The sequence below is a fragment of the Manis pentadactyla genome, chromosome 13 (assembly GCF_030020395.1).
Source record: "Manis pentadactyla isolate mManPen7 chromosome 13, mManPen7.hap1, whole genome shotgun sequence".
In the NCBI taxonomy this organism is placed as follows: Eukaryota; Metazoa; Chordata; class Mammalia; order Pholidota; family Manidae; genus Manis; species Manis pentadactyla.
In genome coordinates this window covers 30,793,934-30,820,057 of record NC_080031.1, presented here as the reverse complement: position 1 = coordinate 30,820,057, position 26,124 = coordinate 30,793,934, and the positions used below count along the sequence as shown (strand labels likewise).

The 26,124-nt window shown below is 38.1% G+C and overlaps 2 protein-coding genes across 5 annotated transcripts in view; one reads left to right on the top strand and one right to left on the bottom strand.

The window, feature by feature from the left end:
• PDGFD (platelet derived growth factor D) overlaps positions 1 to 26,124 on the top strand; it is a 218,838-nt gene that overhangs the window by 97,709 nt on the left and 95,005 nt on the right. The gene's annotated exons all lie outside the window — the stretch shown is intronic.
• DDI1 (DNA damage inducible 1 homolog 1) lies at positions 10,540 to 14,627 on the bottom strand. Its single transcript, XM_057490898.1, has one exon. The coding sequence runs from the start codon at positions 12,996 to 12,998 to the stop codon at positions 11,703 to 11,705; it is 1,296 nt and encodes a 431-aa protein (XP_057346881.1). The 5' UTR covers positions 12,999 to 14,627; the 3' UTR covers positions 10,540 to 11,702.

Sequence of the window (26,124 nt, the reverse complement as noted above, 5' to 3'; positions counted from 1 at the left end):
GAGTTAGAATAAAGCTCCCACAGCATGGAGATGTAGATGACAAAAGGAAGAAGAAAAATCTTCTTTGACTTTCTCTACAACCTACTCATGATATTTCATGGGAAGGAACATGTTCCTCCATCCCTGGTGTGAATCAGCCTACCAGTTTAGAAGCAGGTTCATGATAACTCTGAGCATCGGTGTGATTGACACTGAAAGAGAAACTACTCCCTCTGTTCATGTCACTCATATTGCATTAGCTCTGGCTGGACAGAAAAAAAACAAACCCCAAAAAACCACAGTCTCTGATTCCTACTGCAGTGCACACTCAACAGTGCATTCCTACTGCAATGCACTTCTACATCCCAGCAAAGGAATTCCCAAGCTGCCAGCTCATCCATAGTTAATGACTGTTTAGTAGGTCTTATTAGTAGATATCTAAATGTCACTTAAGAAGTAAAAAAATGGCTTTGGAAGATGAGAATCTTGAGTGTCATGAACAATTCCTGATTGTCAAATTAGTAAGGTAAAACTCATTGTTCTTCTTTCCATAAGAGTTGTATTAATCCAGGTTTCTGCTGAGTTCTGTGTATTGTCAGTCAAAATAGGAAGATAGGTCCATGCCATGCTTTGAAATTAATACCATAATTCAAAAGCACCTTGGCTTCAGACATAAAAAGGAATGAAGTACTCACATGTGCTTCAAGGTGGATGAACATTGATAACTTTATGCTAAGTGAATGAAACCAGACATGAAAGGACACTTATTGTATGATTCTATTTAAATGAAGTATCTGGAATACATAAATTCATAGAAACACAGTTAGGGGGTTGCCAGAGGCTAAGAGGAGAGGGTATGATGGAGAATTGAGAAAATAAAGGGATTGGTGTTTTGCATAGCATATTAGTGAAGCATTGAAAGTTTTGTTTACATGGCCTTCTTGGCCCTAAATTCTCTATTTCTGTAATAAGCATGCCTTTTATCCTCCTGGAACAGGGAGGGAGAGGTGCCTTTCACATGGGAGATTTATTTCCTTCTTTTAGAGGGAAAAAGGAGTGTCAGAGTGCCCTTAATTGCTGTTTCTTAAGTAACTTTAATTCAAAATATTCAATAAGCTGAAGTGGCACAATTTTGGGGTGGCATAGTCTGTTCCTCTTCAACATCCTACTATTTAAGATTTTCACCTAGACTTTTTCCCATCTGTCTGTGTTACCTCACCATGTAATTACCTGCCTTGAATTTTAAATCTTCCCAGGAACCTCTATATTCATTTCTCCTTAAGTTATTACTGTGATGTTGGAAGCTTGCACTTGGAATAACTCCCATGGCAGAATCATTTTTGAAAATCCATTCACATGCTGGTTTTCCTTTTACACATCATTGATGAAGGTGTCAACTAGCAAGGTCACTGACAGCAATGCCTGCAGCACCCCACTGATCATTTGAGTAGAATTTGATATATTGCCTTTAATAATTGCCCTGCCCTTCTCAACTAATTCTCGGTTCATGTTGGGGGCCTTATGGTCAATATGATTAAAATTAATTTTTCTCATTTTATGTGAGATGCTATCTAATACTATATTGGTGATACCAGGGTCCCAAATGTCATTTCCTGCTATTGCTGGCAGCACTTCTGCTTAATTATTTTGGTAGTTAATGACAGTGGTTTCCATAATAATGAAGAACTGATTTTTCATTTCTGGATCACCCTGTGCTAGCTCGTCTTTTTCCTGGCTGTAATCTGTAGACTGTTCCAGTGCTCATTAGTACCTCTAAGGCCTGAGGAAATAACGAGGGGAAACCGGACTTCTGTTCCTTTTGCCTGGCTAGTAGACTATTTTCAGACTAAAAAAATCTTTTGGAGGACAAGGCAGAGGATTGATAGTGGTGAATTAAATAGATGAAGGATTTATCCATCAGTGCAAGGTTCCCTGTTATCAACCCCTAAAGTTAGAATGAGGGTCTCAGAGTTGGGAAGGTGCTTGATGTGATCCTGCCCCTGCTGTTCTCACCAAGGGGAGGCGCTGCTGGAGACTGGGGAGGGCCAGGCATTTGTCTTCCAGAACTCTCCCGTACACGGACGGACTTGAGCTCTGGCAGAGCTGGAGTTCTGAATGCCAGGAGTCTCCAAGACTACCCAAAGTGCCCCACACGTTTCTGGTGCCTCCACGTGGCACGGATCCACAGCTTTCCCTCTTTACTTGAGGAGTAAACTGTGACCCAAGGAGGTTTGGAGCCTTGCCTAAAAGCACACATCCAGTTAGGGGCAAATTAGTGCTAGAGCCAAAATACCCATTTTCCTTCTAGTGTTCCTTCTATCAGCATAGCTAGTTCTCTTTTAAAATATTAAACTGGACTCTTACACGGGCCCCCAGCACTGGTCTGAAATTCACTCACCTTTCCTGCCCAGCTTACTCTCTGGTGCCTTAGAGTGACTACCTCACACTTCCTACTCGTCAGTCTTTCAACACTCCCTACCCTCATCTCATTCTTAGCCGGCACCCTTGCTGCTTATTTCACTGTGAAATGGGTGACAGAGGAGAACAAGGTGTCTTCTCACCGCATCTGCCCGACTCCCTGCATGTGCACCACGTGCTCTGCCCGCCCTCCCAGTGCAAGCACTGAACTTCTGCTCCCGTCCCAGGACCAGGCTCCCTCAGCAAAGACTGCTTCCTGCGTTCTTCTCTCTTACATCTTCAGTTTCTCCCTCCCACTGGATCATTTCATCAACATATCGATACACACAATGATTCTCATAATAAAAGAAATGCTCTCATGGTTCCTTCATCTACTATAGTGTTTCTCGGCTGCACAGAAAACTTCTTCCCTGAGAGACTTGTTAGTACTTGCTCTCCCCACCAGCTTCACTTCGACTGGCTCCTTAACCTCCCTGCACTAAGTTTTCTTTCCCTACCATACCCACGAAGTCACTCTTGTCAAAGTCATGGACAGCTTGCCAAATCTAGCCATCTTCCTAACCTCCCAGTGGTGTTGCTCACAGCAGCCATATCATTCTTCGGTAAACATTCTCTTCATTTGGCCTCTCAAGCTAAACATGATTTCTTTATTTCCTTCCCTACAATACTGACAGGTTCTCATTGATGAGATATTACATATGGAATCCAGGAGTCTCTGTGGTCTTTCCAAAAGCGTGTTCTAGATTATTTATTTGTGTCATGGGAGACTGAACTAAGTCATTGCTTCTTAATCACCATCAAAGATATAGCAGATTTACCTTAGCTGTGTACTAGAATCTTTGGGCCAATTATAAATGAATACAATGCATTTAATCTAACCAGTCCCCTTCACCTATTCTTCATAGCATCCCACCTAAAGGTTGCTGAGTCACTAACCTAAATCTCTAAATTTCTGTAGGACTTAAACACATCCATTAAGTTGGTTGCAAAGTCTTTCAGACCTTCACAAAGCATAAAAAGGTTATAGTAAAAATGGAAATTTGGAATTTCCCATGTGCCTTTATAGTATTTAGCTACAACCTGAGATGTGTTTAGAATGTTTTTCAAAAAAAATAAAGCATTTATTCTCTCACTGTTCTTTTAGAATTTGTGCTAAATGGATTTTTAAAAACAATTTAGCCAGAATCATTGAGAATAGCTGGATAGCATGGAAAGGTTTTTGAATTTTTCAGAAGACTTAAACATATTTCTTAGTTATTGAACACTTACAGAAAAAGAGCAAGTACTATTTTAATTTCTTGCATTAATAAAGACACTTTCAGACCAGACATTTAAGAGTCATTATGTAATGAGGCTTTGACACTGGAGACCTTGCCATATGGGATCATAAATGCTTATAGCTTATGGAATATCAGTGAGATTGTTTTCTGTCAGTTACTGCTTTGGAGACCAAGTGATGGCAGTTGGCAGTGTTTGAACAGAGAATATCTTTGTTCCTGTTTTACTCTATCAGCCCATCTGTTACTTTAACTTAATGCAATTATTTCTGTGAGAATGAAGCTTATAACACTGGCTCCAGAATATTTATATACATTTTTTCTTAATATCATTTAATTCCAAAGGTTTGATGAGATAGGCTAAAAGCAAAGTTACTTAACAGTGACTTGAGGAACTGGCTCAGCTGATAAGTTGCGTTGTGTATTCATCTTTGATATTCCATCGATGTCACCAACTTCTCTGTGCTACCATCCCTCAGCTCTGTGAAAGCTACTTTTGTCACAGGTTTTATTGTCCTTCCAGTGGCAAAAGTAAAGGTCTCACTTTGTCACTCTGCTGTTCTCCACATTACCTGATGCACTGAATGTCAGTGACTGACATCCAGTGTCAGCCGTTATGGTTTCTTTAGAACCCTTTCTGACCTCTGCTTTCATGGCAGCAGTATAATCTCCCTGTCCTTAACTTCCCAGACTCCTGATTCCACAGTTTTCTACTGAAGAAAGCAAAAGCAAAGTCATCTGCAGTCCATAAGCACAACCCTTTATCAAAACCCTGTTTGTCTTTTACTGCTCCCCACTGTGCAGTCCTGCCTTACATTCTGTCCATTGCATCTTGACCTTCAGACAGCTCCATGACAACTTAGAATAAATGTGAGGGTAGCATCATTATTTAGTTGTGCTTCTTTCTGACATTTCTGCTCCTTTGTTCAAATATTCCCTTAAAAACTCAATACAGGAGATTTTCTTTGAGTCTTAAACTTAGTCTATCATTATCCTTACTCTAAGTGTAAAATATGGTATAATTTTCCTCTATCGAACAGGATATTACAGGATAATCCAAGTTCAGAGATAACTTAAATATTTATTTTGGGTACCTCATGACCTCATTTTCTGATGTCAACTTTTACTCATTTCATTTTGTAGTTGCATAAATATATACCACTTACATGGAGTCTTGAAAATTAAAGCAATTTCATCAACTTCAGTGATACGGTGGGTTTTCCTGAAAAAAATGTATAGGGCTATTTCATTAAATTTTTTTAGTATTTATTTGAAAATGTGGTTTTCTCATAATGTTTTAAATGCTTCAGTGTGCAGTCCAGAAATATTTAATGAATGAGTTTAAATAGGGTTATTTCAAATATGAGGACATTCTACTTTCAACATTTGTGTATATACTGATGACTTGGGTCATTGGTCATTCAGTCCTATTAAATTTGTAGCTTCTGTAGGGGCCCCCACAGTGTGCCTGTGTGCTTAAGATTAAAAATCCACTTCCAAGTTTTCTGGTTTGCCTGAGACTAAAGGAGTCACCAGGAGGCTGGACTGTCAGTTTTCAAACCAGTCTCAGGCAAGCTGGAATCATTCGGCCACTGGAAACACTAGGTAAATTACCCTCAGCAAAGCATGATTGGAGACTTTACCAGATCCAGAGCACCTGATGGTTTATTTCTTGGATCACTTACATTGAAATCTATACATGTAAATACTCATGTTGTCAACCCAGAACATGTTTAGTCTAATTATACAAAGATATTCTATCTAAATATGACTTAGTTTTACCTTAACATTTGCATATAAATATTAAATAAAAAGCCACACTTTCTCTAGAGCAGCTTATCAATAACACAGGACTTTGTCCATTTATTCATTTGTATAATCTATATTTATTAAGCAGGTACTGTTTGCCTTCTATAAAATATGAAGGACTAAAGATATAATTATGAACAAGATTATGATCACTCCAGAAAAGTCCCAGGATTTTATTAGATTTTTTTGCAAGTAATTTTGTTTCCTATTCTAGGTTTCCTAAATGTCCAGACATTGTACATAATTGCCATCTGGTTGGTATCTCATCATGAGAACCCAAGTTCTTTTATTCCTTGGAATTTAAGTAACTGACAAATGTTCCATCAAACTGACTCATTCTTAGTAGTTAATTTCTTTTGTCTGTATTGCTGGTTGTTCGTCCATTGTGTAAGACCCAAACCTTTCCATTAGCTTCATGAGAGAAGTTTTTGTTTATGATTGTGGAACTGAGCTCCAAGACTAAGCCCATAATAGGGAACAAGTTGAGTCTAGTAGCACTGCAGTAAAGTGCTGGTAGAGTAAGATTTTAGAATGATGACTGATGATGTAGGGTAAGAATTTAATGGATTTAAGTGATTATTTTAGCTGGAATATGCTTATGTTAGTAATCAAGGCAGAAATAGAATGCAAATGTCATCTTGAAGTTTAGCCTGAGAATCTGCCGTATGCTAACTCTGGTTCAGTTAGCTGGGTCATCTCAACAAGAACTTGAGTTGCTCATCTTTGAGGTGACAGAATGCACCTCTTGCATGCCTAGCTTCAGCTCAAAGTACTAGGTAAGCCCCAGGAGGTTGTTGCTGTATTGAGGAGATCTGGCACCTCAAACAGTGTCTGACCTACAATGGGTGCTCAATAAATTTTTTTTTCCAAGAAATCCTTCAGTAGAAGTTCATTCTCCTGAATTCATAGTCTGTATTTCATGATTTAATACTGAATTAGATGCTATTTTTGAATCATTTACTTTGTATTTTGTCTAGTTTTAACTGGAAATTAAGTTTTTAAAAAGGATAAAACTAACTTAGTTTCCTATCTGCATGACATGAGACAATGACAAAATTCTTGAAGTATATTGAATTTTTAGTGATGTTGATAAATTCAAAACACTGATAGGTTTTGACTGAAAGACTTATTGAATCCCTAGATAGGACATGAGTTTGGAAGGGAGAACATGTGAATTAATGTTATCTTAAATTAATTTTCCTCTTAATCTCAAGGTCCTTGTCGTAAAGTGCTAGTAGAGTAAGATTTTAGAATGGTAATTGATATGGGAGGGTAAGAATTCAATGGATTTAAGTGATTGTTTTACCTGGAATGTGTTGGTAATTGATGTCTATTTTATTTAGACACAGCATCAATATGTCAATTAATAGTAGAAAATTTACTTCATCTGGAGCACAGCCCATCTGGCCCCTAACATAGGAGGAAATTATCTTGGGATTTTTCTGAAGATCTTCTTAAAATAAGCCTTACTGATTGGAAAGATATAAAGCTGGATTCATAAATGTCAAAAAAAAATGAAAATGAAAACAATCATCAGAAAAATGCAGTGCAGTAATGACAGACAGAGCCACCCCAGGTGTGCCCATCTCCACAGCCTGTGAAATGGATCCTATGAGAAAGTCACAGAAGGCCCAGGACTGTGAACCCCACTTTTCTAATGGCAGCTCTTGAGAAACTCTGAGATTCTAGCAGACCCAGACATGCAAACAAGCTGGGTTTCAAATGCAAGTTTGACTCAGGATCTAACTGAAAATATTTTTGTTTTAGATAATTTCCTAGGAATGAATTAAGTATTGTGGAATGGTAGCTAATCCTTAATCTCAGCCCAGTCCCTACCCGGACCGGTACTATGAAATAGCATTTAAACCAAGAGATGGTCAGTCAAATGCAACCCAGACTCTTGGGGCATGTTTTCCCCCTTCTTTCTCTTTTCTCTTTATCCTTGTTCCTCTCCTTTGCTTCCCAGGCTCTTGTTAACCTCACAGAATAATTATGAACGTTAGCATTGATTAATATCTTCATGAGAGTTTTCTGGTGTGCATCCTAGATCACTCCACAGTCATTTTTTAAATGAAATGTTGGATGTCAGCAAATGACTTTCTGAAAGAAGTGCATTGTTCTCTTAAAAAGGCAAAATTTAGTACCTACAATGAACGTGAATTCGTACATAAACATCCATTGCTTTTTCTTTTTGAGGAGTGGATTTTTCTGTAGAACTGAGAAATTTTATGAACCTGGTATTTTAATAAGTTAAAATTAATGCTCTGCTAATCTCAGACAACATCAGTCTTCCATGCTAACTGCAGCAGAATGCATTACTATAGTCCTGAAATGCCCGCCTATCAATGACAGTGATTTTCTTTTGGCTAAGATGGGTATTTTATGGGCATTTGGTGAAACCAAGGGTTTCATGGGCTTTTTAAATGGCTTGCTATTTTAAACAGCTTAAGTTTCTTGCATCATATAGTCTACTTTTCCATGATTTCTAATGGGAAGAAAGAAAATAAAGTTATGCTCATCATTTTCCAGGTAGTAAATTCCCTGTCACAGATAATTCTGAACAATAGATACAAGTTTTATAAACAGCCTGAACTTGAAGAAGAGAGTAGGTTTGCTTATTTTCCAGCATCAGCGATGGTCATTTTAGACACTGAAAGTGAATTTCCTAACTTCTTATTTTGAAAAAACCCCAATTTAAAATTCATTCCTTCATTTGCAGGAACATGTTTTTTGTTGTTAGCTGATTACAAGTCTTTATTCTGGCCCCATGACTAGGTTGTAAGCACCCTGAGGTCTGGAACTGGAACTTACTCCTTTCCTTGTTTATAAAAACTTGGCTCAGTGCTTACTTCATGGGTGTTCAATAAATCATTGTTGAGTGTGTTCTGCTTACTGCTACTCTGTTGTCACTTTTACCGGCAGTGTTTCGGTAATTCCCAGAGTTTTTCTTTGGTTTTGTTTCACTTACAAGGTATTTGGGTCTTTTATTGGCATTAGGAAAACATTCCCTTAAACAAGGGAGGGACCCTGACACTAAAATCTTGTTCATTTATGAAAACTTGAGACCACGCTCTCCATTGTCTGTAGCCAGCTTAATCACGAACGGGAGCAAGAATTCTAGTTCATGGAATTTTGTAACAATTCTGCACTGGTATCTAGGATTAAAAATCTGTCAGGTAAATCAAGTTACATAGTGGAAAACCTTGAATTCAGCAATCTGGGAAGTTCATCAGTGTTGTTCAGATTGTGGATCAGGAGATCTTGGTAGGATACAATTAGTGTGACATGTCTAATAGTTTTAATATCATAAAATATAATTTTTCAAAGTGATAGACTAGGAAACATTAAAACATTTCATATTATTTCAGTAATCTTTCTGTTTCATGGATAAATCGGTAGGTAGATAGACTTGTGTATGTGCATGTGTTTGTGTGTGTGTGATGTGAAGCTGGGTCTCCGTCTAAAGTATACATTGTCGTCAAGAAAAAGGTTTAAAAACACTGAGCTTTGGACATTTGAATGTTCATAATAATTCTGAGTCTTAAATTTCCCATCTGTAAAATGGGGTTGATGATAACTATTTTAAAGGTCTATTCTGAGGATTAATGGCAGCCATATATTTAAAATACCTTACATACCACTAATTTACATAGTAGATATGCAAAAGACATTGCCTTTTACTAAAACTAATCCATTTAAAATTTAATTGGTTGGGATCTGTTCAAGTGTACATAGGACTGAATCAAGCAAGACTTTAAATCACGGAACGAATTTTTAAAATTCTTTCTGACTTGAAAAACAATGATCTTAAAAAATTAATCAGAAAGGGCATTGCTTAATTTATTTGTCAATTGATTTTTCTTTGAGATATTTGCTTTTCAGTTCAATAAAAGCATTTTTAATTTATCAATCCATTCATTCAAGTAATATTTTTATAAGCTGGGATATGTCCAAAGAAAATGACAGAAAGTTTTAGGTGATCCCAGACTTATCATAGGAGGAATAGAATCCAGTGAAAACCTACAAAGAAAAATATTTAAGATGGCATTAATTTCATATATTAAAAAGATTGTCTCAGGCTAGAGAAATTACATGTGTTCTTGGCAGAAGGAGGAATGAAGACTAATTTACTGGAAGCTATGGAATAATGGAATCCAGCTCAAAATGAGCAATAAAGTATTATATTTGAGGCTGGTATAAACATTATAGCTACCTTAGAGGGATATTCCTTTGAGAACGGAGGGTGAATATAGTCAGATTTGATATTGTGCAAAATGTCTTTTAGTTTAAAGATTCAGTGATTTTTGGATAGGCTTTTATGGGTTACATATCCTGATAGAACATATGTTAAGCTTTGACATTGAGCAGTCTCATGTGACATATGCAAATCAGGAACTTTTTTGAATAAAGGACCTGAAAACTGAGTCCAGTAGAAGATACTGAGGCATTTGTATATTTTTATCTGTGAAGGAATCCATGTTTATCAGGTCAGGTCCCATCAAATTGCAGGCATTTAATTGTTTTTCCCTGGCTTTCCTCTGAATTTCTTCCTTCATTTTGCTAATTATATTTATCTTGAGTACTTAGAATCAAAAGTGAAAAATAAGTCTGCCATTGGTCATTTTTGGCAGTTCTACTGGGTGCACACATTGGTGCAAATGTAGATGAGGTCAGGGAATATGAGTATAGGAATACCTGTAATGAAGAAGAAAACTGTTTGGTGAACTGATGAGGTCTGGAGGGAAAGAGGTGACTCTTTTTATAAAGATGATTAGTCTCACCAAGAAGCAGACCAAGAATGGGATATGGTGACTATAGAGGAGGATTTTTTTTTTCCTGAGGCCTTTAGGAACGCTTTGAGTAGCTTTAGATTTTGTTGGCAAAATAGAACAACTTAAATGGTTTCTTAGAACCTGAAAATGGTTTCCCCCTACAAAACAATTTATAGATGAGAAATCTGAGTTGTATAATATGTGAACTGATTTGCCTAAGAAATACAGAGCTATAATCAGAACATACATTTCTTGACTCTGAATCCATTATTCTTTCTAATACCAATCTTGATGCATTATTGCCCTGAAACATTTTCTCTGAGTGATGGCCTTGGGCAACTGAACCTTTGGTCTCCAGTGTTTTAGCCAAGGGTTGTAATTAAATCTAGAATCTTCCATTCCACACCATCAGTAGTAATGGAGACAGGCTTTGTCAGAATGAATCGTAGGGCTGAATGAGGCCTTAGAGATCTTCTCATTCGGAAGTTTTCAAAAGTTTTTTTTAACAATGAAACCCTTTGTTTAAATATTATTTATGTAGTAGTTTAATATATAAACCAGTTTTTTTTTTTAAGAAAGAGATAATCTAACTAAAATGAGTATTAGGGGGCCTGAACCACTGCCTACCCCTACCTCCCACTTTCACCATAATACAATCAGTAGGCTTCTAAGAAGCACCACAATTTAAATAAAAAATTTACTTGATTGCTTTTGTTTTACAACCAAGGTTTCTCTGAATACAGAGAAAGGAGGATATTATTTTGAATAACCTAGGAGAAAAATCCACTTTCTCAAGTTTGGCAAAATTAGCCTTTAGAGGCAGATTGCAGTGAAAGCAACTCCAGGGGAGTCCAGAGGAAGGGAAAATGTAAAATATGAGCAAATGACTGTACAAAACAGACATTCATAAATATTAATCAAATCAAGAATACAATTGACCCACCATTTCTAATACCTTTCCCAAAGAAAATGAAATCTGTGAAAATAGACATGTTTCTCTGAATGTAAGTAATTGTTAGTGCTGATTTGAAATAGTTATATGTAGATGCCTGGTAGGGTCTGCAGCAATGACTTTTTCCAGGGAAAGGGAACTGTGCAAAATAGCAGCTGGTTTGGACAAGCCATCCTGTAATCTGGTAGGATGGTGTCTCTGAAGGAAGAGGTTGGTCTCCTTTCACGGATTACCTGGAGATCTGATGAAGCTTCCAGAGCCTTCCCAGGATCAGGGTCAGTGATCTTTTAATGGGAAAGAAGAGGGGCCAAGATCAGACAGTCATGATTTACATAATGACAGACCTGAGAACTCAGTCCCAAGGCCAGGTTTAGTTGTTACAGATGTTTTTAATGATTACATTGCCAGTGAGCCCATGCCTTACAATTTTCCAGGACTTGAGACTCCCTCAAGGTGGTGGCATATTTATAACCTATTTCAATGCTTTCTTAGTCCTCAATGCCTGGCTGGGTGTTTAACAGCATCTGCTACTTCCTTGTCTGGAGACTCTGATTGCCCAGTACTGCTAACCAGCCTAGCACATGGGGGTAGCTCCCCCTCAGGAAGAAAGGCAGTATGTGTGCCTGTGGTGCCGATCACCAGCACGTTTTTCTTCAAGTCGATGGAACACTGATGTCTCCTGAGCAAATCTAGTCCTAGAAGCATGTCCATGGGTTGCTCCTCGAGTATAGAGAAAGAACATTGTAAGAAATCACCTTCAATTTGAATCTGTGCTAGATGAATGCGGCCAATAATTCTCTGGGTGCCCACTCCTTTAGCAATCCCAGCCCATCGTTGGTCCACCAGCCGCATCATATTACATCTCTCCGCACAGGCTTGGCTCATGATGGTCATCTGAGACCCTGAGTCAACAAAAGCCTTCAAAGGATGTCCATTCACTTTGCAGTTAATATAGAGCATGACAACTTGTCCGAAACTCTCTGGAGCCTCTTCCATCGCTATATTCAAGTTTTCCTCAATGTTCTGTTGCCGGATTTCTTCTTCAATTCTGGCCTGTGCCTCCAAATCAAATGGGTCTGAAGAATAGAGGCGAAGCTTCTCTTGATCTCTCAAGGCCCTTTCCCTTTGTTGCTCCATCAGGACCTGAGAAAATGTCTCAAGGTTTCCGCTGAGTAGGGCTTCTGCCAAATGGGGGTTGCGTTCCTTCAGCAGGGACAGGTGGTGGGGACTGGAGAGCAGCGTGCTTCGGACCAAGGCGGGGCTGTCGAGGCCTTGTCCAGCCGTCCTCTTCTCGTTGGAGCTCGGGCCATGGGCCTGCTGGGCCGACCGTGTATGCTGGTGCTGCTGCCCGGAGCTGGATGTCCCAGGCATGGCCATGCCAGTGAAATCAGTTTGAGGCGGGCCTGACATCGGTCCAGTTGGCTGAGGTCCCACATTCTCCTTCTGAAGTAAAACAACAGCATCGCCATCTTTGAGGCCATAGGAGCCCAGGGAACAGTAGTCATCAGTGAGGAGTTGCTCCATATAGACGATCTGGATTTCCTTTGCAGGGACACCAGACTGGAGCTCACAGAGGACACGGAAGGTGTGGAGCTCAAAGTCAGGGCTGACCTGGAGGGAGAAGGTGACCTCGGAGAGGTCGCTCCGCACACAGTGCACAGTGACCAGCATGGTGTGGGCCCAGGAGGGCCAGATGGGCGGAGGGCGTTGGTTGTTCACGGGCTGACCAGAGCCGGTCTCTGCTGAAGGCTCAGCTGCTCCTGAGGACCTGGTGTCTGTGCTTAGGCCCATTCGCCTCTCCCAGAGGCACCGCCACTCACCTGCCAGCCTCAGTGCCTGCTGCTCTTCCGTGGAAGCCGCTGTGTTCCAGAGTTCATTTGTATAGGTGCTGTTGGGAACTTGGAATGCCCACAACCATAGAAACAAAGTCCATTAGATTCTAAGGCTGGCCCTTCAAAGCCTGTCTAACCCATGATATGAAAAAGATTGTTTCAACTCCTCAGCAACATATTAACATTCATTTTGTTCATTTGAGAATTGTACTCTGTGTACTGTTACTTATTTCCCCAAACAGTGAATGTGTGTTTCCTAGATGGCAAGTATCAGGCTATGTGCTTGGTGTGAAAGATAGCTCACTTGGCATCTGTCCTTGATGACCTCACATTGTAGGAAGAGGTTGTTGGGAAATGGGTGAATCACAATACTAGAGGTAAGTGCCTTTACAAAGACATATTTAGCATTCTAAGTTAAAGAAGAAACAAGTGGATCGTTGAAGGATGAGGACTGTCCATGTGAAACGTTTGTGACAAGGCCTGTTTTTTCCAGAGAAAAGTGAGACATTCATTGTAACAGGAGAAATTTGTATGTGAATTTGAATGACAGGATATGAAGCTGGAATAAATGATTGGAGCCAGTTTATAAAAAGTCATGCATAAATCCAAGGAATTTAAATATTACCAATAAGCAAGAATCCTCCCTCAAAAAAAATATAAAAAAGGAGAGAACCAAAAGAGAAAAAAGAGAAAGGAAAGGAAATGGGAAAGATTTGAATCAGGTAATTGTGATTTTTTTTTTCATTTAATCAACTTAAGGAAGCAGTTTCTTGTGACATTTGAAGGGCCAGGTAGAAACACTTTCTGTATGACTCAGAGAGGGAACTGTTGCTATAGTGTGAAAAGTTAGGGGCAACTAAAGTGGAAGCAGTGGGGACTAAAAGTGTTTATTGAGTAGAATGAACAAAATGTGTTATCCATTGAATGTGGGAACTGCAAAAGAACATTGTGTGGGTAACAGAAGGTCATTACGTTGAGTCGGTGAGTGAGAGATGAATCTTTGAGACCAGTCTGACATAGTTCTGTAGTAAAATACATCATTAATGTCATATAAGCCTCCTCTCTGACCCTAGGGCATGGCACTCCCCGCCACCCCCACCTTACACCAAAGTGGAGGCTCACAGCATAAGGATGAAGAGATCCTTCAGGGAAAATGGCAGTTGGGTAGAATCCTTGAGAGCCAGTTCTGTTCCTCTATATTTCACTGTAAGGAGCTCGTGCCTCTCTGGCTTGGTCTTCCCACCCACGTATGTTTACTTATGAACCAAAAGATAGTCAACACCCTCTGCCTTGTCTCCCCTCTTTATTTCAAGTTTTCAACAAAGAACTACACCATTCGGAGAGAAGGATATTGCATTAGCCTAAAGAATTTTTTTTGCTTCTGTTTCTCATATTTGTCTCAGATGAAGGATTAGATCTCACTCATTACTCTATCAGGTTTCCACACTTATATTCTTCTTATATTAGAAATGTTGACTGAATGCCTAAAGTGTGTGAAGGGCATGCTAAGTTCTGGGGATACACACATGATTAACAATAAATCTAGGCTTGTTCTTACAGGAACTTAGAATCTAAAAGAGCACACACAGACACACACACAGACACAAAGTCGGGGGTTAAAAAGTACTGCCAAAGTCAGCACAGTACAGGAGAAGTGAACAAATGTGGAGAACAAATATTGAATGTGGAGGGGGCTGTTGGGCAGAGGAGACTTCCCCAAGGAGCCAGGCTTAGATGAGAAAAAGCAGTCATGTGGGCTAGGCCAGGGCAGAGAAACAAAGGCCTGGAAAGCAGGGCCTGACAGAGAGCCTTTACCTAGAAAGCCAGCACTTCATGATAGGGAGAATTTTATAAAATTGAAGGCAATAAAACCTACAATTAAAGTATTGTAATTTTCCCGATTATTAATTATTGTAGAGCTATTTTTCACTATTTATAGACATGGATGGTCCTTGGTTAATAAAGGTCGTTAGTTGTTCTGAGCATCCTGATGAGTTCATGAGAGATCAATGTTTTCTCCTGAGACTGGGGCAATTATAACGTGAAACATGTCACGTGCACATTACTCTGCCACAAGGCAGATGAGAAGCCAGTGATGCTTAGATTCAGTGTTCTTTCCCACCCATCCCACCAACCAGCTTTGGATAGTCTGTTCTTAAAATCTTAATAAGTTCGGAGGTAATATTAGGGGGTTTGTTTTTTTAAACAGTGAATGAAACGACTTCTATAGAATAAGCTTTGTTTTTTTCTTTTTTGGCAAAGCAAGAATTCAGGGTTCGCATCACAAGAAGCTACCATCTTTTTATTTCATTTACCATTGCCTTGATGCTGAATATAATTAAGCTTTACATGGTTTGTTGTATTATCTTGCTGTATTCTTTACTTCTAGTGGCATTTCACATTTTTGTGCTTTTTACTATTTTACCCTTTACTGAGAATGCACAATGGAAAGCAAAAAGCCTCAAGTTCTGGCCAGTTAACTGTCATGATCCCTTAGATCAGAGGACGGCAGGATTGGCAGGGCATTTTTGGGTCTGTTGGTCCAGCTACCCATCCAGGCCTCAACCTCTGTTGCAAAACAGCCTGGAACCTGAAAAGATAAACACAGCCTCCTGGGGCAGTTTAGTACTTCTATTTATAGTTTGATTCTTTCATTCCAGTCAACACTATTGGTGATTAAAATACCATATATATAATTATCTTACCTCCAAATCTTAAATACAAACCTCGTCTGATTATGTAATAAACTTGGAGACCATTTGGTTTATATATGAAGACTCCCACATATAAAATGTTCTTACATCATAAGTTCCCAAAGTTACATGCCACTGAGAAATGGGCGATCTGAATTATCTAGGTGTGCTAATCTAGGTAACTGAAGGTTGTTGTAACTTTTCTTGGTGTTCTTTTCTTTTTTGTTATTTTGTGTGTGTGTGATGTACATTCTCTTTCTTCCTTGGTAAGTGTAATATAGGAACATAATTGGATCTTTCTGTGATAAGTGAGACTCCTGCAAGGTCTCAGGGCTATCACTCAGAAAATCAATTCTCATTGTATAGCCTAAATACCCAGAAAATAGAAAAGATGACACTGATTTCATACTGGCCAAGTAAATAACCCCAAAGATATCTTTTGGAATAAATCCACAATAATACCTTTTATAATTTGCCTCTTTATAAAAACTTAATGCAGCAAAAAATCAAGATAATTGATGCTTCCACTTAGTTCAGTCAGTTGATGTTTAAAATACCATCTCTGGCTTTCCAGAGTAAAATAAATGTCTTTTCTGTGAGAGAAAAAAAAATAGCTGCATAAGTATTATAATGTAGTATATGCAATAGTTAAACCATGTTAAGCAAATATATTAGTTTGCTGTGTTTGGATTCCTTTCTTTAAGTATGTGCCTGCTGCTAGTATTAAAAAAGTATAATCAAGACTTACTGAGACAGTTAAATCATCGCTTGAGATTCTCAATGCACCTTAGGAAAGATGCAGAATATTTAAAGCCGTATTTATAGTTTAAGCAGCTAGTTTCCCACTGTTCTTCCATTTCTTTTGCAATAAGACAATAAATTGTGCCAGAACTGTCACAGATGAATAACATTTATTTCTTCAGATAGTTAATTATTTAATAAACACATGAAAAATGTTCTAATGAAAGTTTAAGCTTTTATTAGTATGTTTGGAGGTTTCTAAACATATGAAAAGGTTTAGTATGCCATCTTAGAAGCTTGAACACCATAAATATATATTAGAAGTTTGAAACCTCTTAAATATATAAACAAATATTGAATCTGTAATTGAAGAAACTCATGAGACCCACGAATTTCATCAGCATCAGTCTGCTGAGAACTCAGCCAGTGGTTTTTCCTCATCATAAGGAGACAGAACGTGGACAGAAAACCAGCCCCTGGTCCACATGCACACATGGAGAGAGAGCATGACCAGGTGCACATTCAGTCAAGACATGTTTTCTCTAACTTTAAACATGCAATTTAAAAGAGTGTGTCATTTTTATGGTGCATTTTATTGTTTTATTTTATAGATCAGTGTTTTAATATTTTATCAAGAAAAGAGATGCATTTTAAGTCCTATATTACATGTTGAAAATAATCTGATATTTTAGCTCTTGCTTTTTCACAGTATATTCTTTCCATGTGTGTATTTGCTTATTTTTAAGAAAGTTTACTGCTATTATTTTATGACTTGTGGTCCCTTCCAATATCTTAATCATATAAAAATTATTCCAGTCTGTGGAATTAATGCCTTGTTATTGACGATTTGAAGTTTACTTATAATTTGTGAGGGAAATATTTATAGATTTATGAATTTAGTGTAACGAATTAAAAACAGAATGAAGTTATGACTTTGTGGTCTGTCAGATACTTTTTTCTTACTTTTCAGTGTACCTTAGAAGAGGAGTGTTTTAATTTTCCTATTCATTCTGTGTAGGTAGAGTGTAACCATGTAACATGAAATAGTGATAGCAATGATAATAGGGCATTATGTTTTGAAATCGGCTGTAATTGAGGGAAATCATTCAAACCATTTATTGTTTACTCTTTTATGGTAAATCATAATCAATGCATTTTAGTTATAAACTTGTTGGTATTTACGTAATTGGTTTTCTGACATTTGGAGATGTGCTCAGAAACATGTTAATAATTTCTCATAGTAAATATTTGATGACCACTTTGTAGGAGCAAATCAGTATACAAGGGGTTTTGAGGACAGAAGGATAGGGAGTCATTTTCCTCCTTCAAAGAACAAGACATCTACTAGGGAAAATAGATTCATGCACTTTGAGTTATTTTATGTAATAGAAATTAATAATCATAATAGATGCATAAATAAAATGCTGTGCTTGTTTAAAAGAAGTAAAGGTTACTTGTTTGGCAGGGGGGGTGCAGAGAGTGGATAGGACTGTGCAAAATGCTCACTGGAGAAAGTGCCTGCTGAGTTGGCCCTGGAAAAATTATTTGCTCACAGCTATTGTTAAATTTTACCTTGTGGTTTTGGAGGAACATTCCTTTTCTTGATGCATAATACAACTCACTCAACTCCTTTCTCCTCACACAAACATACATTTTACTGTTCATTATTTTTTTCCCTGTAGATGCTGTAACTAAATGGATGCAGTAGGGTGGTAGAATTGGTGCAGGGAAGGAATAACAGTCTAGCCTTCTTAAAAAATAGTCTCCCCAACCCTCATTCACACAGTCACCCACACAGACACAGACAAAATGAATGCCATGATGCTTTCTGGTACAGATCCTGTCTGAGTTAAGAGGCCGTCTTTACCGCAGGCGGGAACACCTATGCAGTGTGTGAACTGAAATCTGCAGAGGTCTTTTTCTCATTTCACCCTTATCTACTTTAGAGTTAGTGAATATTCCTTCAAGACGTTGGCATTACATTGCTCATAAGTCATAGTTTATGTTAGTCTGTAGTCTGTACCCATTAGAAAATGGGTAGAGGTTACATCGGGAATTTCCAAGTCCGTGTGGGAGCTTTTAATACAAAGGTATATAATTAGTGGATATCATACTTTTTTAAAGAAGTTGTTGATGGAACTACACCTGTTATCTATGATACAATGCAAAACTTTCAACCAGTTTTCGTATTATTCCTACAGAGGAATAGCATGCAGTCTGCCCCAGACTCTGCCACCCGAAACCGGCTACATGGCAGGGTGCTTTATCATTGGTGACCCTTTGGGCTCGGCTGCCTTTGCAGTGTTGTTGTATGCTAGTCTCCCAACAGGACAGAGATAAAAAGAAAAGATCTCAAAAAAATGTTCAGAAGCCTATTGTACCACAACCACTTGGTCGATTGGATATTTCATGAATTATGTGCATGATAGGTGATGTTTCTACAACTGTCTTTTAAAAGACACTATTTCCAGATTGTTGTTTATGTAGCTTTCTCTATTCTAAACAGCAACTGAGTTAATTGATCGCTATGGTAATTAGCATGGCTAAAGCCCATCTGTCAATAGAATTTAATTGTATTCCAACCATGAAAATGAGAAACAAAGCCTGATAAACAAAAGCTTGATTTTTTTTTAAGTTGCAAATAAAAGAGAAATCAACTCACCTATTTTTCTCAGAAAAATTAAATTTAGCAGCCTACATACAAGGAGAATTCTTTCTTAGACCACCTAAATATCAGGTCCAGAGCATTTTCTTTCTTATTAGAATGGTTTTGGATTGTTAATGTCTCCATGGGCTATCTCTCTGTTCTGAGAGATGTGGAACTACCATACCCGTCCTTGTTCCATTATTATTTCCATTCCATTTACAAATATATTCTATTTCACTCAGCTCATATAACTGCTGATATGCTCTTGTTTACTCATGTATTGTTAAAATATTTCAGTGCTTCTTACTCACAAAACATAAGTAGTCTCTCTTAGGAGGCCTCCAGAGGACAAGAACTAATCAGAGTAACCATGTACCCTGCCTTTCAAAATCAGAGACCCAATTTCTGATGTTGAAGAGAAAAAAGATAGGATCGTTTATTGTTTTTTTTTCTTTATAAACTGTAAATGAAATGGAACAGAAATGTCTTGGGCAACCATAACAAAACTGCTTTTGAATCTCTTATTCTTCTGTATTTCCTTATTTTCCTTCAAAGCAACTTAAAACACTATTAATTCTGAAGAACCTGGGTTTTGCTTTATCTTCTTACTGCAGTGTTTTGCATCCAGAATGTAACGTGGTGGGCCCTCCATGCCTGTGGCTAGGAGACACTGGACTGAATGTTCTAAGGATAACTGGTAAATTACTGCTTATGCAACATGAAGTATTCTAGCATTAGATCAAAATGAAAAAAGTGGAGCTGCACTGTAATTATCCTTTCTGATATTCAACTTGGGTTCTCAGACTGTTTCTTTACAGAAAAGTTTAAAGCAGAGTCATTAATGCCTGTATTTGTAATAAGCCAAAAAACAACAAAACAGTGACACATAGAAGATGCAATTAGTGTTTGTTGGGATGGATATATAGCAGATGCATCCAGCAGTTAGCTTTGGGTCTCTGCCTTCCCTTTTAAAGTCCCAGGTAAGATCATTCTTTTAATGAACTGAGTGTTTTCATCTAAAATAACTAGGATCATCTTAGATACAAGATATTTCAAAGAAAAAAAAAACTCATTCCATACTTTTTAACAAAATAGGCTCTAAGTGAATCATTTCTTATAAAGAATGAGGTGAGTTCTGTTCTTTGAAAGTATTTGCTCGGTGTGCCTCTGTAACCAAAAAGAAAGTCAACAGAATACAAGTGTCTTCAAAAACTATTACCAAAAATTTGATCAAGGTATTTTATTCTACCTTTGTATAAAGCAACAGAATTTTATATCTGCAGTTCTGGAAACACAAGCAGGAAGTGGATAAGATACACAAATCAGCAAAAATAGCCTGTTGTGGCTTAGAAGTCATAAAAGTAGATTAAGTTCCCAGAATTTGTTGCTTACTATCTGAATGTCCTTGGACAAAGCATTAATTTATCTGAACCTTATTATCCTCTTATGTAAAATGGGGATGATGACAGTAATCTATTTTCCATAGGATTTTGATGTGGATTTAATGAATAATTTGAATTTGTCTTGTAAATGGAAAAGTAATCTTCCAAAGTTGAGTTATTTTTTCCTCACATGAGTAGAAACAGTAATTAACAACCTAGAAAAGTAACAGAGGATGGATTATAAATCCTGAAGAAACTGTAGAATAATTGTAACTTCTTATTGACTTGGATTGGGTTGCACTTTTAGAGCTGTTCCCTTCAACTTTGCCCTCTGGGTTTCCCAGGATAATAGCAATACTTGATCACCAAATCTGTTTCAAAACCAGGAAGTATCCTTCAAAAATTTAAAAAGTAAATCCCCTAATAGTGCATTAGTTCAACAATTTATTCAGTGTTGTTTTTCACCATGGCAGTCTGCGAGGTGCTCTTATAAAGTAAAGTAGACAACAAGGTCCCTATGTATTAGGTGCTTATGGAATTACTGATCAGATGACGTCATGAAGAGATAGTCTATTCACCATGATTAAGAGGGGAGAAGTGTTACACAGTAAATCAATAGTATTGTGAATATGCTGTGTGCAGCCAAACTGCCGATGCTGAGAATGTAAGTAATGGTCTTTCCCATAAATTATGTTTCAGAACCGCTATTGTGGACAGTTACGTGTTAGCTGGAACAATGTCAAGCCTCATGCCACAGGTTCCTCAAAGTACTTTTTTTTTTTTTAACCAAACCCTGGGACCAAATTACAGAACCAAGGAAATCTAACACTCAGACTGGATGCCAGGAGTCATTTGGCCTGGACAGTGTAACCCACGAGGCCATGAGGTTTGCAAACCTAGGGGTCTCCTCAGCTCAGGCAGTGGCTGCCATCTAGCAGTTCTCTGGAAGAACTGGCATTTTCACAGGGCTCAGTGATCCTGTGGCCATGGAACACAGATCAAAGATGTGATCTCTCAGAGCAGGATCTTCAAACATTTTTGATGGTGCACCTCATTAATTAAATAAAACACTTTGATTACACCCTCAACATGTATATATAGGTTTGTAAACTGTATGTAGTACTGTACAAAATTATAAAATATGAGGATTGATATTTGAAGTGGATCAGTTAAAATAAATACAAATAGAATTTCCCCTGTTGTTTTCCTGCCCTCAACAATGGGTCTGGAGGTGTAAGAACGTCACTTTTGAGACTATTAGAAGACAGTTAAGTCTCTGATGCTTTGGATGTGTGGCCAAAGGGCAGGCTTCCTTCTCGGATGGTGTAGGTTAGTTTCAAAATAGGAGGGTGAGAGTCCAAAGGGAGCGTAGTCTGGAGGGTCCTCGCAAAGAGCCACACCTGTGGGACGTTCACTTTGGAGACCAGCCTCTCCTAATTCAGCATTCATCTGGATGGAGGTCAGAAGAGAGTGTGACAGTCTAAGCCATGGGGTCAGAAGCACAAGCACTAATGGCAGGAGCAGCAAGAGCACAGCTCTAACCTTTCCCCCTATTGCACTGGCATAGGGAGCAAAAATACACAGTAGAACGTCCCCATGGGACCTGACTGTCACGTGACTTGGACCCAGCCGAGAGAAATGGGGAACTGAAGAAAGCAGATTCCAAAAGACTTTACCTCTGCTTCTCAGTGGCTGGAAAAGTTTATGAGCTCTTTGGAGAGACGGTACTGCTGGATAAACAAAGCCGAGCTTTTGTGATGCTTGTACTTTTGAAGCAGGTAGTGTGGCTGCCCCGCCTCAGCTCCCTGAGCCCACATTTGTGTTCCTGTAAATGCTGACAGCTTCCATTTCCCTGCGCCTGGTGGCTGGGGTACTCTCCTCCCAGAAGCTTGCTCAAATCCCTTCTGCTTGAAGTGCTGGAGCTTTAACGCAACCAGAAGCAACTCTCAAGCAGTGGAAGATGGGATTCTGGGGATCAATTCCCCAGCCTCCTCCTTCTTTCTGTGGGGCAGTTCTCAAGGAGCTTCTGTATGGTTACTTAGAGGGGTTGAACCGTGTTGCCAACAGTAATAATGTGTTAGATTTTCTCCCTGCCTTGTCTCAGTTTATCCACTTTCTAACTTTTGCCTCCCGGAATGATCTCCCAAATAAAGATTCACTGCACCCATATCCTTGTCTCAGTGTAGCATCTGAGGAGAAATAAACCATAACTGAATCTGGAGTGGGGGGAGTTACATGTTTATTACTGTGTTGTGGATGTTTTTCTCAAATGACTTCACCTAGAGTCTCAAGCAATTCAATATGAAAAGATAAGCATAATGGATTTACACCTCATTCCATCTGGTCAAAATCTTGGTACATGGATCAGGATTCATTGTGGGTGTGTAGCTTAACTCTACATGTTCTATAACAGTGTCTTCAACTGTTGCTCTAAATTGGTTGATTCAGATTTGAAAGTGACTTGTTAGTAAATCTCACGGTTTTGTAGATTTGATGATTACAAGATATAATGTAACATACCAGGCAGCCAGTTTGACGTAAGTCTCAAGGGCATGGGTTTCGGATATACTGAGAGGTTCAGCTTCCTACTTAGACATTTTTAGTTCTGTGCCTGAATTTCTTCACATTTTAAAGAAGGACCTCAATGTCTATATTCTGTTGGCTCCTGAGAAATCCACCTGGCAATGATTTGGGGGCTTATTCTAAGGCTAAATCACATTATGATACTTGGTTAAAGATGCGTTTTATATTCTGGACATAACTTCTTAAAATCAGCACTTCAGTAGAGATTATACAGATTTTGACATTTATATGTGCAGATCGGTAATTTGTATGCACATTTTTGACAGCAGCCTTATGTGTATCTTTCATTGTTTTGACAATATTAGCAAACATTAGAGAGACACTGACTCAAATACCAGTTATTTGTATGCAATCCGGTTGACTTACTGTGGTTCTTTGAAGAAAATTGATATTCTCTGACCAACATGGATGGAATAGCAGCATGATAAGTAATGCTTCATTTTCAAATATATCAGTATTATATTCAAATATATTAGTAAGTATAGAGTTGGAGATATTAATCCTTTTGATTTACCTATTTTTTCATCAAAATTTATAGCCCAAAGCGAAAACTCCTTCTTGACACTAAAAGCCAAATTATGTATTTTCTGAGAATTTTTTGTTCAATAGGGTCCCAAAGGAAAGTACCGCTTCCCTCACGTGAAACTTTTTTCCTCAGAGCCTTAGTTAATGTTATACTGATGGCGCATATGCTTACATGTGTGAGAGGTTGGTGAAAGCAAAGACATTGAAGAAATGATTTTGGATCATATTGACAGTAGTCAGAGTATCCCAAGCATGTACACCTTTGTTTTTTCTTAGGTTAGCAATGTCTGTATATTAAAATACAGCTAATGTTAGAGATGCAGGCTGTAGTACTCTCACTCTGAATTTGACTTTCAGACACAGTAAGGATATCATTTCTAAGAGAATTTCTTCAGCAAATGTGTAAGCTATAACTGGCACTTTTCCAAGCTATGACATTCCATTTGAGAGTCCATGGTGATTGTAATAGTAACTCACTGTGGGAAGAGAAATGCTGAGCTTCTATCGGTGTGGCAAATTTTCAGGTTATGTTTTACTTAATCTTTATTCTGTGGCTACATAATGTGTTTCATGGAAAAGATATGTGACATTTCTTAACAGGATTGTCTGTACATGATATGAAGACCAGACATTAGGAGAAATTGTGAAATTTACTAAGAATGCATCAATAGTGTGCTTTTTTAATGAAAAAGCCAGAACTATTCATTAAAGAAGAGTCAGGCTGTCTTTTTTTTCCCCTTGTTCTCAAAATCCACACTTCTGAGATGTTGCCCAGTAGATAGCATTTCTGGAATGATTATATAAGTCTGTCTTTGGTGAATTGAGTGAGATGAAAGAAATTCTGCCTTAATTGCAAAAGGACAATTGAATCTCTTGAGATCAAGAGCTCCCTGAAAAGACAGGATGGCTGACATTCTATCAGAAATGTACTGGAGCAAAGAAACTTATAGCTCAGAAAGATGTAAATAAAACACTGCTTAGAAGACATTTCTGTTGTGCATCTTGCAGCTGTTATTTGTTAGAGATTCTAATTATCTAACTTTACCTTATTCCAGAAGATATTCAAGGTCATAGTTGCAGCAGATTTTTAATTATATACAAAGGTATGTAAAGTAGAACATTTCACCCTGGGGAGCCCCCCAAAATGGCTACCACTTTATTAAGTGTACCGCTGCCGAGCTTGGCTGTGGTTGTTAAATCAAAGGTTTGTGTACATATTTGTTCATTTGGGCAATAGTTGTTCCATAGTTTTCATTTTTGACTAACTGGAAGTATAAACCAATAAGCCTTTGAAGAAATAAAAACAGTTTTTACATTTCCATATAGTTATAATCTGAACAGTATCTAGGACATTTTTAACAAGAAAAAAAACAGCCTGTAAATTTAGTGTGCCTGTGTACATATCTCAACTAGATATTTGTTAAGGTTCAGATATGTACACTAAATGTTGGTTTAATGTAAAAACAGAAACCAAGATAAAATATTGTTTCACTTGTATTTTTGTAAATTTTAGGGACAGGTTTTTTCTTTCTTACGGTGTGGTTGGAACCAAGTATTTTGTAAATTGACCCAGGAAATTGAAGAGGTAAAAGCTGTTCCTTATTAATGCTACAAAAAATATGTGTTAATGTAATATGACTCTCTAAATAATCATTACGAAAGCATTATTCTGTCAGCAGTTCTGTGTGTCCTGGCTACTCACAGAAGCGATATAAATTAGTGCAGTTGTCTCTCTACTAAAACCAAATATCAATCATGAACACTGTCCTGATGGGATCCATTAAATTAAAACTTGAAAGGAGAATACAAAGAACAGTAGGAAATCAGTTGAGTCCACAATGTGGAGTAAGAACTCTACTTGTCCTGTAATCATAACTATTTTAAGAAAGCAAAGTGAAAAGTATAACCTTATATATGTCAGCCTACATACATTCTGTGCCTCCTCTTTTCTAAGTGGTTAAAGTCTATTATATCCCACTTTGAAAATTTCTAATCTTTCCATGTTGCATTTTGTTTTTTATTCTTTGCTCTACTAACTGGGGAAGAAAATAAGGAAGGATGTTTTTTCCCTTGTATCAGAACCCTGAGGGGGATTCTCAGCACTTGTGAAATCAGGAGTTTTTAACACTTACCTGAATGTGCTATTCCTAACCCTGTTATTGATACGCCTTTCACCGTGCCTACAGCCAGGGTGTGAGTTCACTTCCTCCAGCACTGCTGAACCCTCCTCCACCTTGACTCTTAGAATGTCTCTTCACTTATGTGTTGGTTATCTACTTGCAGAATCAGCTTGTAACAACTGTCCTAAAACCCAGTTCCTTAAAATGAAATTGATTTTTTCTTAGTCATGTGTCTAGGGTCCAATGAGTATGACAGTCCTAAACTAGGCTTGCATGGTGTCACCTCCTATATTCAAGTTGGGTCTGTATCTGCTACATGTGTCTCATGCTTGGCCTAATATGTTATACAATACATGTGCTTCTCATGGCAAGAGTAGAAGCACAAAAAGTTGAA

What these genes read in the sequence shown, in the direction of transcription:
- DDI1 (XM_057490898.1), bottom strand. Translation starts at nt 12,998, where the DNA reads ATGGGCCTAAGCACAGACACCAGGTCCTCAGGAGCAGCTGAGCCTTCA.